Source organism: Amblyomma americanum, chromosome 8, assembly GCF_052857255.1.
Source record: "Amblyomma americanum isolate KBUSLIRL-KWMA chromosome 8, ASM5285725v1, whole genome shotgun sequence".
NCBI lineage: Eukaryota > Metazoa > Arthropoda > Arachnida > Ixodida > Ixodidae > Amblyomma > Amblyomma americanum.
The window spans coordinates 62600507-62618017 of NC_135504.1; the positions used below are offsets into that span (position 1 = coordinate 62600507).

General features: G+C 48.3%; 1 protein-coding gene across 3 annotated transcripts in view; it reads right to left on the reverse strand.

The window, feature by feature from the left end:
- Positions 1 to 17511, reverse strand: part of LOC144101776 (juvenile hormone acid O-methyltransferase-like) — a 48806-nt gene that overhangs the window by 26066 nt on the left and 5229 nt on the right. For all 3 annotated transcript variants that reach the window (XM_077634981.1, XM_077634980.1, XM_077634982.1), the window contains exons 3-5: positions 14182 to 14391; positions 10138 to 10483; positions 5992 to 6151 (exon numbers count right to left, since the gene is read on the reverse strand). In XM_077634981.1, the coding sequence (XP_077491107.1) occupies positions 5992 to 6151; positions 10138 to 10483; positions 14182 to 14391 (716 nt within the window). The remainder of the gene's footprint in view (positions 1 to 5991; positions 6152 to 10137; positions 10484 to 14181; positions 14392 to 17511) is intronic.

The window sequence follows — 17511 nt, forward strand, 5'->3', positions numbered from 1 at the left end:
CAGGCCGCACTCCAGGCCTGGTTATGCAATTCCATCGACACGCGGATATTTTTTTTAAAACCCGGTGGAGAATTGCGCGGCACCAGGATTTGAACCCCGGTCCTCTCGCACGCGAGGCGGATGTTCTACCTCTACGCCATCGCTGCAGCCTCCACGGCGGGTGTTACTTTCTAAAAAATCATATTTTTTGAAGCGGTAGCTTGACTACCAGAGATAACCGGCTGAGATCGCCGTGCATATTCAATGACTTTCAAAGCACAGCACAGGTCAAGCCTCAGTGCCCAAGTTCGGACAACCAGTGAATGCTCAATGGTCAGACCAATGATCAAGGCATTGTAAAGGTCAAAGGTCGAGGTGAAAGGTCAAGGTCATTTCAAGGACAGTGGAAAGTGAAGATTATCACGGTCGTAAGGTCACGTCAAGGTGAATAAAAATTGGGTCACGTGATCGACTCTTGGATCGACGAGGAGCCGAAACGCGGCGTTTAGGTGATAGGGCGTGACGTCGCGCCCTCTTTAACCGAGTACATAATGGGAGGAGCGCCGGCGCACCTAGGAACGAAGTCGACATGCGGTGTTCGCGAGCTAAGCTGTGACGTCGAGTAAAAAAAAAGAAAAAAAAATATACCAAAGACCAAAGAAACGACCAAAGCATAGCATAATAAGACATTGCCAGGCTAAACCACCTTGAAGCTACGGCTTCTCTCTCGGTTTAACCAAAGCTAAACCGGCATTATTTTTTTTAAATTCCGGAGCCAATTTCTTGGAACAATTTTTCTAAGCGGTGTACGTCACGACTATAGTGATGACATGGTCAATGACAGGAAGCCCGCCTCTGCCATTCGCTATAGGGACACAACTTGGGCCAGAGGGCGCTGCGGACGCCAGTGAATAGCGACCTCTCCGAGCGAATCCTCCTAGTTGATCGAGAAGGACATAATAATTAATAATAATAATTGTTTTCGGGGAAAGGAAGTGGCGCAGTATCTGTCTCATATATCTTTGAACACCTGAACCGCGCCGTATGGGAAGGGATAAAGGAGTTAGTGAAAGAAGAAAGGAATAAAGAGGTGCCGTAGTGGAGGGCTCCGGAGTAATTTGGACCACCTGGGGATCTTTAACGTGCACTGACATCGCACAGCACACGGGCGCCTTAGCGTTTTCCCCCCATAAAAACGCAGCCGCCGCGGTCGGGTTCGAACCCGGGTACTCCGGATCAGTAGTCGAGTGCCCTAACCACTGAGCCACCACGGCGGGTATGGACGACGAGCTTCGCCACTGGCTTGTGTGCGTTTGCCTCGCCCGCACGTGAAGGAGACTAATTTCGCGCGCGCGCGCTCCTTCTTTCTGGCTCGCGCTTCGGCGCCGTTTTGACAGGAGCTTGCATCCCGCACGCTATGCTCTCTCCGCTCGTGCATGGACGCCGTTGTGAGAGAAAAGCGCGCCTACTGGAGGGTTTTCCTCGCGCTTTGGCACTGCTGTGAACTCGTGCTTTAGAGAGGGAGCAGCTCGTGTGCGCGGCGTCAAGCAAATGAAAAGGGCGCTGTTTTCGTCACGCCTAGTTTTGTGCCCATAGTGCATAACCACGTGGTGTACGAAGTGAAAACTGAAATTGAAGCCTACCTTCGAACGAAACTGCGCCACGAATGCGGTTCGCGCTTTTTTTTTCGTGTCTTCAAATTGTGCTAGCTCAGCTCGATGTCCTTGCTTCCGCCGTGCGTGCTGGTCAGACGTTTCTGCTACCTTTTTCTTTTCCCTTTCCGCGGTGTTTCAATGGCTTTGGCGCCAGGCTGCTCACCCCAGTGTCGCAGGATGAATCGCGCCGCGTTTAGATCTGTGCGCAATACGAAAGCGCATTTCGAGATGTCGATACGGTTTAATGAATCCCATTCTGTTGAACTTTGAGAGTTTTAGCATGGGCGTGCGGTGACACAATATGGCAACGCATTGCCGTTCCTACCGGTGTCGCGCTTGCCTAGCCGCTTCTTCCGTATTGTCGTATTTACAGCAGATGGCGCATTCACCATGCATATATCTAAAAATAATACCTGTTAATCCGTAGCCATTCAAAAACGGCTTTGCTCACAATCTACGTACAATCTTGGAACGTTAAACTCACAAACCACTGGCACGACTCAGTTCTGATGCGGATCTACGGGGCACGTAACATTATTGCGCGGCCGCCCGAGGTCTGCAGTATATGTGGTCTGTAATCTGCAGAGCCACACTCCTACCGCGTGTGTACGTCAGAGACACAAGGTTAGTTCCCATACGGAATCGTGTCTGCCATCTTCGCCTTTGCAGTTCGATGCGCTGCCAGTTTACATGATGTCGGCCGAGTAAGCGCACATATATTAAGTGCCCGCCAGCGTTCTCTTCTGTTGCGGCAGGTGATGGATCATTAGCACTATTTTTCAATCTATGCTGCAGCGCCCGATACCGCACCGGAACTTCACAGTGAACGATCTCTGCCACCTGGGTAATTTCTGTTGACAGCACACACAGCTGTAAGCAAGTGCGTCATTTCAGGGAAGCCCACAAGTCAAGCTAGACGCTTCTCCGTTTTTAGGCAATCGTGGTGCCGCTTGTCACTTCGATCACCGCGTAAAAATTGCCCACCGATGGACATAAACAGCGCACTGCGCCGTCGTCAGGCTGTGCTCGCATCCGTCGCGCCCTCGAGGAGACGGGCGCGCGCCGCACGCGAACACTGCCAGTCAGAGCGCCGAGGCGCCGTCGCGCCCGATCGGCGCTTCAGAATTCCGCCGCTACGGGAGGAGCACGGCGCTGTCGTCGCGTGGCAAACCTTAGGTTGGGGTCTCTATAGGCATGGCGTCACGGCTACATTTCCGGCACGAAAGCAGTCGTGTGCGTTGCAATCTTTGCCGCGGCCGCCGCCGTACTAGGGTGGCTAGAACTGTTTCAGGTGTGAAAAGCGCGGCGCGTTTCCCTTGCCGGAAGTGGCACCGCTGCCCACCGGTGCCGCCAGGGGCGCTGATGCTAAAGGCGCCGTCGCGCGGTCGCTGATCACGCACGGTGGAAAGCGCGCGGACCGCTTTAATTGTGTGATTTGCCGCTGTGCTTTGCTTTTGGGAGGCCGCTGAAGATGAAAATGGCTTCGCGATTGTGGTTTGTACACTCGATGAAGTTATGAGCTCCGAGTTCTGAAGAATTATTCACCAAGCAGAACTGCTTTCTTGCGCAGCAGACGACAACCAGTTGCTGGAATCACTTCTCTTTTTGTTTCTAAAGCAGAATTTGCTGAGGTCTGATTTAAAGGAAACTGGAGCACTCATCAGGTTCGATTTGTGTGCTGGCATGAAAAGCTGCTGCGCATACGTTCACACGCTTTTCAAGAACGCGCTCGGCTGTTCGTTTGTAACATGAAAAGGAGTGCCAGAAGTTTGCTCCTCCCCCCTCCCTTCTTTTTCCGCGCCCCTAGAGCGGTTCGCTCGCGCTGCTTTTTGCCTTTCAGTTTTAGTAAATTCTTTCGCTTTCAGCTGGGCTTCCTTCCTCAATAATGTGTGGTATTTTTGTTTTGCGTCACCAGCCGCCGTGGTGGCTGAGTGGTTATGACAGTCAGCTGCTGACGCGAAAGACGTGGGTTCGATCCCGGCCGTGGCGGTCGAATTTCGATGGAGGCAAAATTCGAGAGGCCACCGTACTGTGCGATGTCAGTGCACGTTAAAGATCCCCAGGTGGATGCAATTTCCTAAGCCCTTCTCTACGGCGTCCCTCATGGCCTCGGTCGCTTTGAGACGTTGAAGGACGTACATGAAGTGGGAATTGAGTGTTTTGCGCCAGCACCTTCTCTTGCCTCCTGCGATGGGGTTCGTTAAGGTACGCACGTCGAGTAGCAGCGGATAACAACCGAGCGACTAGATCTGCCTCTCAGGAGCTTGGATTTGAAGCCCACACGCTCTAAACAAAGCATGTAAATTTGCGCTGCTACTGTGTGGAAAATGGTTAACATATTCGGAAAGTGTTTCATGCTTTTTCTTCTGCTCCTTAGACCAATGTATGTCAAGACTACATTGTGTCGCATACACGTTCGTACAGTGAAAGATTTAGTGGGTTTTTACTTGTCGAGGCCGAAAAGCAATAGTAAAAACGTAGTGGAGAGCTCCGGATTAATTTTCCGCGGCGTGGAGTTTTTACATGCGTTGCAATCTGAGCAAACGAGAATTACCTTTTCAAAGAAACGCTGTCAAGAAGTGCAGTTCATGAAGCATAGAATTGTGACCAGGGCGCTTCCACAGTAAAACAGCACAGTAAGAAAAAGACGCGTTTCTGGAAGAACACTTATTTTCAGTTGTTCATCCACGTACTATCAGCAAGAAATGAAACGCGAACAAGACAATTGAACCACGGACTGCAAGATACGCCACTCTTAGTCAGGAGCAGCTAAATACTAGTTCCTACTATTTTAATTTCGAAGGAGTGAAGACTCTTCTTCAGAAATGTTTTTCAACCTGGCTTGTAGTTTAAATCCAGGAGCTAATATCTTCCCGTTTTTGTGTTGCCGTCTCAGTTTTCTTGTTCGCGTTTCATTCGTTGCTGATAGATACAAAACAGCATGATAAGCCCGCTAAAGAACGCATGGCTTCACGGTTTTTTCTTTCCTTTCGTCTTCCTTTCGATTTACTCAAAAAAAGTGAACCCGTGTTATAAGCAGTAAAACTTGACTTGAGGCACGAAACACCAACGCTTAGTTTTTTTTTGTCTTTTGCTCTTTGTGGCATTCTCAAATCTCGCGGCAGAAATAACGCATCTAGTGGTCCATGCACCTTAACTTTACCTGATTCGGAAAGCAACAATCAGCGCGAGCGATGCTTTCTTGGTGCGCGCAATGCTCCGATGTCTCGCTCTGACGGCGTCGCTGTCTTCAGCGCCCCGCGCGGCATCGGTTGGTCTTGGGGGGCAGCTTCCGGCAGCCGCTTTGCACACCTCAAAAAGTTCTAGCCACCCTAGCCGTACTGAAAGGAAGGGGAACGGCGCTATTTTACCGCTGCCTGTAAACGGCCCGTCCGCCGGGTGAATCCCCTGAGCCAGCGGACGAGTCGTTGGTGCCATTTCCGGTGTTCAGCAGCCGGTTTCTACACAGGGCGTACTTGTAGAGTTAGAAGGCTATCGCGGTTGTCATTCGCAGAAGTCGCGCCTAGAGATCCGGGAAGACGATGCGATCTCAGTGACAACGGTGAACGGTACGCAAGCGATTGCGCCGACGGTGGCGCCCTTCTGAAGTAAAAAACAAAAACCCAGTGGCGACGCGTAAAGTATTCACGGGCGCCGCGCGGTCCCAACCTCTTTATTTTTTCGCGCTCGCCGGTGTGTATGACCTAAGAAGGAGAGGCCTAACGTCATTTTGTAGCGATAGCTACATTACGATAGCATTTCGAGCCTTCAGCGTGGCGGCACCGTGGCTGGTGACGTGGTGCGGAGCAGCTGCCGGCGGCGCCGTGGCTGGTCACGTGGTTGGTCACGGGACCAGCCGCGTGGTGCGGAGCAGCGCCGGCGAAACCACGACACAGTGCTTCTAGAGCACTGTAACCGAGCTGCCGCAGTTGTGCGCAATCGCCGTGTTAAGTGGGACGAAGATGAAGAAGGAACCCCCAGCGAAACGGAGCGGCGAATGACTGACTTTGCAATTCAACTGAGCAAGTTCCACTCGGCCAGCTGCAGCTATCGCGTGACTCCAGCTTTAACCAAAGCTAAACCACCGCCATTTTTTTTATTCACCGATATCTTTCCTGTTGATCAAGCTAGGTCAAAACTTCTTGCTGTGAGGGGACGACGAGTGAAGGAATAATTATCGCCCATCTTCTTTACTTAGTAGATGTGTTTTCCTAGTCCCTATAATCAAAATATTTTTGATCGAATACTAGAAAAAAAATTGTAAAGTGCAGCTTCCATAATATTTAACCCAATCCACAGACTCCAAAGACACTCATTTAAATGCTGAGGTGAAAAAAGGGAAGAGCTAATAACTCACCGGTTATTTTTTTAGCGCTCCACTGCGTTTGTAATGGGAAGGAGAAAGCTTCACAAGCCAGTGGGATGAGATCTGCGGATTCTACAAGTCCCCTCGCGTATGCTCTCAGGGATGGGATATCCTTGATCTCTAACGTCTCTGGCAGCAAGCCTTCAAGAACCTGTAGCGAAAGAATAAGGGGGGGGGGGTGGAGGTGGTTGGCAATGGGAACAGAATTTCGATGGAAAAAAAAAACGTGGCATATTCGACGCTATTATGGTTTTAAGAGCGAAGAGTTCCAGAAATGTAATGATGCAGGAAATGATTGTGTTATCGCCTCCCCACACTACTCGTGGTCTGTCAGACGTACTGCAGAAAAAGTTGCCGGAATTATTCCAGTCTACTCAGGTTTTTTTTTTTATCGAACAGCATAATAGCGAATACGGGGCTATTCGCCGCATCGGAATGAAACCTTAGCAGCGAGATATCTCGTCCACAATTTCAGGCTGAGCAAAATAATTCCATTTGTTTTAAGCTAAGGGCGGTTTGATTTGATTTCATTTGATTAATTTGTTTCCTTCCTGATATAGAAAAAGGAGCAAGAGCAAAAGGCGAAACGCCCGACGATGGCTCTTGCCCCGCATACAGTTTGTCACAAACGGTTATTTAACATAGCTTTAAGCGATAAGTTTCGCACCAAAATCTGCTGGGGGAAATAAGAAAATGTCACGTAGCACGGAGGGGAAAAAAGGTGAATAATTCATGTAACAAAAAATAGGTGTATGGAGCAAACAATAAACCGCACATGCCCCCACAAAAGATTCTCTCTCTCTCTCTCTCTCTCTTTCACGTTGCTCAGCACATTAAGCGGAATGGTACTCTTGGTGCCGAAAGAGCTTGCCACACCCTTGTCTCACCCAAACGCATTTACTTATTCAGAACACGAAGACCTGGGATTAGCAGAAAATTACTTTCACATTACCGATTAGAAATGTACAAGAGGCAGAGCTTGGCAGAAACTTTTATCTTTTTTTGTTATCTTCGTGTGAGCGTGGTACAACCGGCACCAATAGCAACCCATGCACGGCATAGGCGTGCAAGAACTAAATTTGAGAGTAATATAATTAACATTTCAGAGCAAATGCAGTAAAAAGATTGACAAATGCATGAAGAAATGAAAACGACTATGAATATTTAGAAAAGGGAATGGCGTAGTGACTGCCGCACTTCTCGGTGGACACATGAAGCGCGCCGTGACGGAAACAAGGAAGATGGGAGTGAAAGAAAAAAGAGAAAAAGATGTGCCATAGTGGAGGGCTCCGGAGTAATTGCGACCAGCTCAGGTCCAACATTCTCGGAGATAGATTTTGAATATTGGAGTGTTGCAAGGCCCTGTTGCATTAATATTGAAGGCAAAGGTCCATGCTTCCAATGCGTAGCAAAATATTTGCTTTAAAGCCTTTCCATCGCTCGCATCGAGTTTTCAAGACTACCACAGAAAACAAACGGAAAGGTTTTACACGATAGCAATTACAATAACAGCAAACAAATGTAAGCCTGCCGACGGGAGATCTCCAGATTTATTGGTTTTTGCAGTGAACTCTTAAAATATACGAATTTGTGAAGCATTCCTGTGATAGGGTTAGCTGTTTATTTAGTAAGCGCTATTTTTTAGGGCGTGAGTGTGCCCGCATTTTGTAAAGTTGTTTCTAGCATCTGTGTATCATAGGTAGCATGTTGCTAAGAGCCCCTTATTTCAAAGAATAAGCGTGGAATAAACCACTGATGTACTGTTTTTCCCTCCATGTGTGACATGTGCATGTGTGATTGATTAATTTGCATTGCGTGGATGGTTGGTCAGGATACGTTTCTTGCATAATGACCTCATTGAGCATGTGCACTCATTCTGCTCAACTGCATATTCTATTGCTTTGTTACATTTGATTAGCGCGTCGCGAACTTAGCTTGGAGTATTAAGGAAGTAGAAATCTTGGCATGTTGATTTTGTACTTTACGTCTGATGTCTGCAGTTGCAAGCAACATCGCAAGTACTTCATGTTAAAAGAAAGATACGTTATACCGAGCACATCATTTCTTCTATATTGACCTGATTAATTACTAGTGCCGAGTAATTTGTCATTCATTCAAAAATTCACGACTTCCCATGTGGCTTTCATATCTAGCTAGGAATTTTGACTGCAACCGTGACTCCAACTTCCAACAGCAGTTTTAAACGTGGAACACTAGAAAATGCAGCTGGCATTGAAGAATTTCTGGCCTGAATCCTTCGTGAGGAATAGCCTCCAGCGCACTTGGATCAGAGTTTGGTGTGTGTTGGAAAAGAGAAAACTAAGGCTTTGCGATATTCAGGGCAATTCAGGCCGCAGAGTCGAACGCAGAAGCGAAAGGAATTCTCAATTGCTGCCACTTGTTCAACGCGCCGCGAAGAAATGGGCGCCGGAGGACAAATTTTTTTTTTTCATATGCGAGGACCATGTCGCGAATTCGCGTTCCGCACGACCCAGTAAAGAGGCTGTTCAAATTTACTTTTATTGTGACGCAAGGAAGACTTTTACGAGAGTAAACCCTCCGTCCTTGGCTTCTTTGCCATAGTAAAACAAGCGCCTCAGGTCCGCGGAAACCATCATCACTTAACTGTGCTCAGGTTCGAGCTCAGATTGTGCGAGCGCCTGCTTTCTCCGCACTGCGTTCGTTTAACCCCAGAACCTTCTAGGAACCAAAACCGGCGACGTCAGTGCACCTTGTTCGGTTCACCAACCATGCGGTGGATTTAGACCAGAAAGCTCAATTAGTCATAGAGTTTCTAATACAACTTAGACGGAAAGCTGGCGCCACCGTCTACGCGAGTTTCTTAAAGAGCACTTCATCCACCTCGGGAATTCCATGAAGAGCGAGGGCTCGTGTATGGTTTGGATAATGTTACGCCAAAAGCATGGATTGTAACTCGCAATTGAAAGTTGTGCCGCGATCCTCTCCTCTGTGCACAGATCAAGTTATTTCGATATTGCGTTCTCACTTCTTTGATACATTTAATGCGACTGAAGGAGGCGGATGAAGAAGAAAGGCAGGAGGTTGGCCGGAAGAATAGCCGGTTTGCTACCTTGCATGGGGAGAAAGGGGTGCGGGGATAAAAAGGTGAGGAGAAAAGAGTGCAGCCATCATCACTTAGCTGTGGATATTAGGCTGGTATGGAAACTTTCACAGCATTTCTTCGAGTTTTCCTCAAGAAGACTGCTACTCTTTAGGTAGAATCCACGTTTTATACCCAAAAATAGGCAAGTCATGTACGGAACCTCGCCTTTCCGGCAATCCTGCGACCCTCCCTATTAAGTCATATTAACAAACTCTACGCAAAAAGTGACGACCGCCAGGACCTTGGCAGCCATTTCTTGTGATCTTCTACAGCAATCGCTTCTTGAGCCTCGTGGTCTTAATTCATGGCATAGTATGGTCAGCCTGGAAGGTGAGCTGTCGTCACAGGAGAAGATCATAGGAGTTTTGTTTCTAGAAGGCAATGGCCGGATTCTCCGACTAGTATTTGCGACGTAAATCTAGCGAGGGAAGGAAATGCTCAGGCCTCCTTTGTACAATGTTCTGGTGTCACCCACTGACGGCCAAGATTTAACTAAGCGCGAGGATCAGTGTGGGTTTGCGGGTGGACACGGAATCGCGTATGAGGTCGTGCCAATTCCGAGGATGGCACCTCTCGTCCCACCCGCCGCGGTGGCTCAGTGGTTAGGGCGCTCGACTACTGATCCAGAGTTCCCGGGTTCGAACCCGACCGCGGCGGCTGCGTTTTTATGGAGGAAAAACGCTAAGGCGTCCGTGTGCTGTGCGATGTCAGTGCACGTTAAAAATCCCCATGTGGTCGAAATTATTCCGGAGCCCTCCACTACGGCACCTCCTTCTTCCTGCCTTCTTTCACTCCCTCCTTTATCCCTTCCCTTACGGCGCGGTTCAGGTGTCCAACGATATATGAGACAGATACTGCGTCATTTCCGTTCCCCCAAACCAATTATTATTACCTCTTCTCTCTCCTCGTCCTTTCCCTCACCGGTGTTCTAAGAAGAGCTACGCTTGACTGGCGGGACAAGGGGTGCCATTAACAGCTACCGGTACACTAAACAGACAAGTCAATCAACCTACGTTGCTATACTTCGCCCAGCGTGGACTCTTCGTCATTGCGTCGTAGAGATGCATGAAGTGGGCGGTCCACTTGAAGAGCAACATGCACTCTCCTCCTGGAGCCATCAGCTTTTCTATATGGCGCATGGCGCGCCGCTGGTCCCTCACCCAGTGCAGCGTGGCGAACGAGTAGAGCCGCTGGAACTGGCCCTGTTCGCGTACGAACCCGTCCACATCATCGAGGATGTCCAGCTGGAGGTACTCGATCTTAGGATGCGAGTACTTTTCTTTGGCAGCTTTCAGCAAGACAGGAGACTGGTCGACGGCCACAAGTCTTCGGCAGGGTGGCAGCCGCGGCAGCAAGTAGCTAAAGTTGATGGGAAAAAAGAACGGCATCTTAGTTTCTGAAAAATTATTGGGTTTAACGTTCCAAATCGACTAAGGCTATGAAGGTCGCTGCAGCGAATGGCTCCGGAAATTATGACCACCTGGGGTTTTTAAGAGTGCACTGACATCACACATTACACGGGTCTCTAGAATTAGACCGCCGCAGCCGTAATGGAACTCTTGTCTTTCTGGTCAGCCTAGGATAGGATAGCTTTATTGACCTCTAGCGCAAGTGCTTTTATGCGGTTCAGATGAGTCCATCGCCGTAACCGTCGGTTCTCCCTATACCAGGGCTCCGCTGGATGCTGCCGTCGGCTGAGCTCGCCGTATCAGTCCGATCTGGTCATCGCGACATCCGAGCGCCATAACCACTGAGCCACCGCGGCGGCGTCATCGAAGTGCTGATTGCGCCCCAAATAGCGTCGATTGTCTCACACGGGGGCGTAAATGATTTATAAAAAAAGAAAGTTATTTCCATGCGGATTCTCGGCAACTAGGCTGGATTACTGATGCATTAATTTTGTATCGAATGTGTTGCCAGCGTCATCGGTGGTTAGGAACAACCGAAAAAAAAAGATTGAAAAGAGTCGAGAGGGTTGTTTGCCTTGTTGAAGACGCGCTTCCTCAGAGCAAAAACGCTTTCGCGCTTACGCGTATGGCGCATGACAGTCGCCAGAGAACTATTCTCCAAACAGCGAAGTTTGAAACGTCCAGGAGCAGAGATATCTCGAAAGTTGCTCGCCGAACGCATTTCTATAGCTGCGCGACATCGAGCGATGAATACAGCAGGATACAGGCTATTGTTATTTTCAGTAGACATTGGGGCCAAGCTAAATTCTGCATGGGCAATTCCCTTGTGTTTAGTTTACTACCTGGAGACATTTCACTGCAAAATAGCCCAGTGCTTTCAGCCAGTCTCCATTATTTTAGAGATATCCAGTTCCTCCCACCGCAAGTTTTCCTCATTATGCAGTCTGTGATACTGAGACCTTCTGAAGTGTCAGCATGCATTGCTAAAGTTTTGATTTGATTCAATGAAACTTGGTATGAGCGTCAGTTCTGTCATTGATCTGTGCTCGGATTCTGGCTCATTTCCTTTTGGCCGATGGCTCCTCACTGCCTGCCCTCGCTATATTTTAGCCTTTTACGGTCTTTAGCGAGTGTTTGTAGCTAACCACGACCGTGGCCTGCCGAGGGCGGCGCTGTCATCGGCAGTGCTCGCAGAGACCGAAAGTGCGCCGTGCGGGAGACGCGTGTCTTGTTTCTGCAAGACCTAGGAATCTATATTAACACGCTCCTCGGCAAAGATGCCCCTCGAGTCACGATCGCACGTGGCTTAATTTTTTTGTTCAGAAAAAGTGGATGTGTTTATTGAGAAGTAATTCGTTATTCTTAGCATATTTCTGCGTGTGCGATCATCTTGATGCGGGGCGCTGAGCTGTCCGTTTACTATATTATTTCTATTCAAGGATTCCCCTAGCGCTCGAAGTCATAAAAGGGGGGATGTACACCGATATCGAGAATTACAAGTGCAATAGTCAGACGATGGTACTATTCGAACAACACAAGGAACAGCCGTAAACGCAACAAATACTCGAACACACTTGCGCAGAATGAATTATGAAATCTTAGGAAAATATCAATTTATGAATAAATGCATGAAACGTTGCCACAGACGCGCAGTCAACCGTGTTTTAGGCAGTTTGTTCCACACAGGTGTGAGATCTGGAAAGAAGGATTTCTGATAAGCGTTCGTTCGACATCTGATTTCTTGTAGCTTGAAAGCGTCATCACAACCTGCAGATACAAAATGTGGCAGGAGAACATTCACAGCTATATCAATCCCGGTTGTATCGAAACAGATGCGGTAGAATGTTTCTAATTTACTGCGCAAGCGCCTAGTTCTCAGAGGCTCCCAACCAAAAGATTCCTTCATAACTGACGGCCGACTTGGATTGTCCTAGCATTCGAGCGCTGTGGATTTTAACTCCTTGAGGGCGCACTCGTAGGTTGGCTTTCAATTCTTCCGGCGATGTCCCGGGGTCCACTCCGTGTATCACACCACGGCGAGTGTCTTCCGGGACTGCCACGTAAGCATTTACTTCGTGTGAGCTTTCCCCAAAAGTAAGACTGGAAATGCGTCTCACGTGTTGGGCGGCCATCTCGCTTGCCGTGCTCACTATTATGATGTTATGATTATGATGGTGCGAAGCCTGTTGATCAGATATTCTCCTTTACATTGGTGGTTGCATGCCACCGCTACGGCGCGGGCTACTTGATGAGTCTGGAGCGACTTGACTGCAAGCCCCTTCGGTCGCAGAATGATCTTGAAATCGTCTTTGAGGAGTGGTGGCAGCCTCGGCCTAGGCCGCCGTGGCGCTCCCTTCCCGTCGCTGTTCGAAGTAGCGGCAGCTGTCGCGCCAGCTGCCGGCGGAGCATTGGCCAGGGTTTTTCCGCCGAGGTCACCTTGAGCGGTCGGTGGAAAATTCCCGGGAGTGTTCCGTTCGTTCTTCCGGTCGTTTCACTACAAGGGCTGCAGGAAACGGTACCCCCCACCACATAAATCTCTCTCCAGGGAAGACGCCGTCGCCTGGAGGCTGCTACAGACGGGCTCATACCCGAATCTAAATACACTCAACAAAATACAACCCACACAATACACAGACAAATGCCCATGGTGCCACGAAACACCCACGCTCTATCACATTACGTAGGCCTGCCAGAAAATAGAGGTGGCACCAAAAATACCAAACCCGAGTGCGGAGCACTGGGAAGGAATGCTCTCCAGCGACCGTCAGGACGTCCAACTTGGGCTGATCCGGCGAGCACAGCTGGCAGCGGCATCCAGCGCAGCCCTGGACTAGGGGCAGACGACCATTGCTAAGAAGATGGAAGACACCATCCGACTCCGCCAAATTGCTCACCTACTCTCTAGAGCTCAATAAACGTTTTCCTTCCTTCCTTCCTTCCTTCCTTCCTTCCTTCCTTCCTTCCTTCCTTCCTTCCTTCCTTCCTTCCTTCCTTCCTTCCTTCCTTCCTGTGTTGAAAATTGTAGTCATTTCCGTCATTGTAGTAAGTAGGAGATAATAGACAGTTTTAGCTGTGCGTACGCAACGGCTTAGCGTACGCAAAGAGTTCTCGGGGTCGGTAGTGCGCATGCGCAGAACGCAAGCGCAAGCCCTGCGTCTTGCGTACGTACGCTAGCCAGCGGACTTTGCGTTGCGTGGCTTGCGTGGTTAACGTTGACAAGGTGGCGGCGCCCTTCTCGCACGCTTCGGAATAAATACATGTCGCCGCTGGATTCTCCGACGCAATAGCTCGCTGAAATGGTAGCGGTTCGCTTTTATTTTGCCTCCTCTTGCCCACACGTAGCGGTATAAGCGATAACTAACCCCTGTTTTACAGATAATTTGGCAGTTTTCAACCTCCTAGGCCTAACTAAATGCAGTGCCACTAGATGGCGCCACCGTTTACGCGTGCGCGTGAGGGACGCTACGGCACGGCCAACTGAAACTATACTTCTGACAGCGTAACGCACACAGCGCCGTAGCGCTTTGCGTACACAAGCACTTTCCTACGCACAGCTAGAACTGTGTAATGCACAAGCAACGAGGCTTGCTGGCGGGACTATTTGGGGCTTGGGAACAAGTTTCTAGAGGAAAACAGAAGCATACTTACTGGAGCGTGAGGTTTCCTGGGCCACACCCTACGTCTATAAACTGTTGCCCAACGCCAGCATCGCAGTGGGCCGCCAGGTGAAACGTGTCAAGAAGTTGCGCGACGACTTCCGCGTGAAGGTCGCCATTTTCGACAAAAATGTCCTCTCTTTCTTGTACAACGGCAGCGGCTTCCGTTTTCTGCGGGGTGTTCTCTTGCGATCCGGGCATCCTGTAATAAGAATTGCAGAACTGCACTTGATCAGCTAAACCCATTCACTCCGCGATGGCAGTAAATGTGCAGAAACGAAGCAGTGTAGAAATAAAATATTTGAGGGGACACCAGAAAAATTGACCACTCCTGGGTGCCGTAAAATTTTCTAGAAGCTTTTACAGGACAGTGCCAGCGGGCTTTCAGTTTTGCAGTCAGTAAAGCTAAATTCAGACCACTTACTGGGTTTTGCCACCAGATAATATGTGGTGGTGTCAGTAGACTGTGTCGACCACTTTGACGAATATTATTGGTTCTCTTTCTCGTGTGGTAATCTTTATGGTTTAAAACTGCATCCCTCCTCCTGTTAGTAGGCAGCAATGAAGGACATTAAGCTGTACAGTCTGAGATCCTTTAGTGTGCTCCACGGATTTTTATCCACACTATTGTTACATTCGGCCTGTATGAAATCCTGGCTACGGCTTTCATGCTAGGTAGCTGCGCTATATACAGAATGTGCCAGCTAACTTTAGCCATGGTTTAAAAATATGCCGCGGCCCCATAAGACAACGCGGCCAAATGCATGTTGCTGGCTACTGTATGGTGCAAATCGCACTGTCTTTCGTTTCTGCTTAATTACATCATTAGTCGAAATTAATTCAGCAACTACGCAAGCAAAGAAGTTAGGCAGGAAATTCTAAGCACAAAATTGCAGAACGTTCTGAAAACGTCCAATTACAGAGTTTCTCTAACTACCCATCTATTACGTATCAGTTTTTTTTCGCACACTGCAGGTGTGACTGCAGGTGTGTACGAAACGAAAAAGAAATGCCATTTGATATGATGGCTTGCGGGCCGCAATTGCAGAGCTCTCAAATGTTCGGCCTACAAACAAGGAGCTCATTGAGCCTGGTGTGGTGCTGCTTAAAAGGCCACAGGGCAGCGATGCAGGTGGTGGCTGTGCGAGTTACGCCAGCGCAAGCGGAGGGTGCTCAGAATCTCTGGCTCCGGACAGGCCGCCATTGGAATCTGAACCTGACAACGTTTAACGTTAGAACCTTATCTAGTGAGGCTAGCCTAGCAGTGCTGTTCGAGGAACTAGCGGGCGTTAAATGGGATGTCATAGGGCTTAGTGAAGTTAGGAGGACAGGGGAGGCGTATACAGTACTAAAGGACGGGCACATACTGTGTTATCGCGGATTAGTGGATAGACGAGAACTAGGTGTGGGATTCCTCATTAATCAGGATATAGCTGGCAACGTAGAGGAGTTCTATATTATTAACGAAAGTGTGGCACCTATCATAATTAGGCTTAAGAAGAGGTACAGGCTGAAGGTGGTGCAGGCCTACGCGCCAACATCTAGTAATGATGACCAGACTGTTGAAAGCTTCTAAGAAGACGTGTAATCGGCAATGAACAAAGTAAAAAGACCGTTCACTGCATTGATGGGCGGCTTCAATGCGACAGTGGGTAAGAAGCAGGCTGGTGACCAGGCGCAGGCTACTATGGATAGGTTCTAGGAATAGCAGGGGAGAGTATGAGTGGAGTTCGCAGATAGAAATAACTCACGCATCATGAATACCTTCTTCCGCAAACGAGAGAACATGAAGTGGACCTGGAAGAGCCCTAATGGTGAAACTAAAAATGAAATTGACTTCATACTATGCGCTCCCCTTGTATCTTGCAGGATGTGGAGGTCCTCGGAAAGGTGCGCTGTAGCGACCACAGAATGGTAAGGTCTGGAATTAGCTTAGACTAGAAGAGTGAACAGAAAAAGCTAGTCAAGAGGAAGTCCATTAGCGAGCTAGCGGTAAGAGGGAAAATAGAAGAATTCAGGATATCGCTGCAGAACAGATATTCAGCTTTAACTGAGGAAGATGATATTAATGTTGATACAATGAATGATAATCTGACAGCTATCATTACGGAGTGCGCAGTAGAAGTAAGTGGTAGGGCGGTTCGACAGGATACCGGTAAGCTATCTGAGGAGACGAAAGATCTGTTTAAGAAACGTCAAAGCACGAGGGAATCTATAAAGAATAGAACTAGCAGAGCTATCGAAGTTAATAAATAAGCGCTAGGTAGCCGACAAAAGGAAGTTTATTATGGAGAGAATCGAGCATGCTCTAAAGAACGGAGGTAGCCTAAAAGCGGGAAAGAGGAAACTAGGAATAGGTAAAAACCTGATGTATGGTTTAAGAGACAAGGAGGGCAATGTCATTAGCAATATGTATAAGTTAGTTTATGTAGTCCAAAAGTTCTACACAAATCTATACAGTTGCCAGTGTAATTAGAACGTTAATGACAGTAGCGCACAGCAATGGGTCATCCTGCCAGTAACGAAATAGGAAACAAAGAAAGCCTTAGGAGCAATGCAAAGGGGAAAAGCAGCCGGTTAGGATCTAGTAACAGCAGATCTGTTGAAAGACGGAGGGAAGATTCTGCTAGAAAAACTAGCCACCCTGTATACGCAATGCCTCATGAACTCGACCGTACCAGAAGCTTGGAAGAACGCAAATATATTCTTAATTAATGAGAAAGGAGATGCAAAGGATTTGAAAAACTGCCGACCAATGAGCTTATTGTCCGTTGTCTACAAGGTATTTACTAAGGTAATCGCTAATAGAGTCAGGGCAACCTTAGACTTTAATGAACCAAATGATCAGGCCGGCTTTCGTAAAGGGTATTCCACAATAGATCATATTCACACTATCAATCAGATGATAGAGAAATACGCAGAATATCAGCAACCCCTATATATAGCCTTCATTGATTATGAGAAAGTATATTGGAAACCTCAGCAGTCACTCGGGCATTGCGGAATCAGGGAGTAGATGAGCCTTATGTCAATATACTGGAAGATATATATAGGAACCGTACAGCTACCATAGTCCTCCGTAAAGTCAGCAATACAATTCCAATAAAGAAGGGCGTCAGGCAAGGAGACACTATCTCGCCAATGCTATTCTCCGTCTGTTTACAGCATGTATTCCGAGGCCTGACCTGGGAACAGTTGGGGATAAGAGTTCATGGAGAATACCTAAGTAATTTGCGATTCCTTGATGACATTCCTTGCCAAATCACTCAGGGGATGGGCTTCAAAGAATGATAAATGAGTTAGACAGGCAGAGCAGAACGGT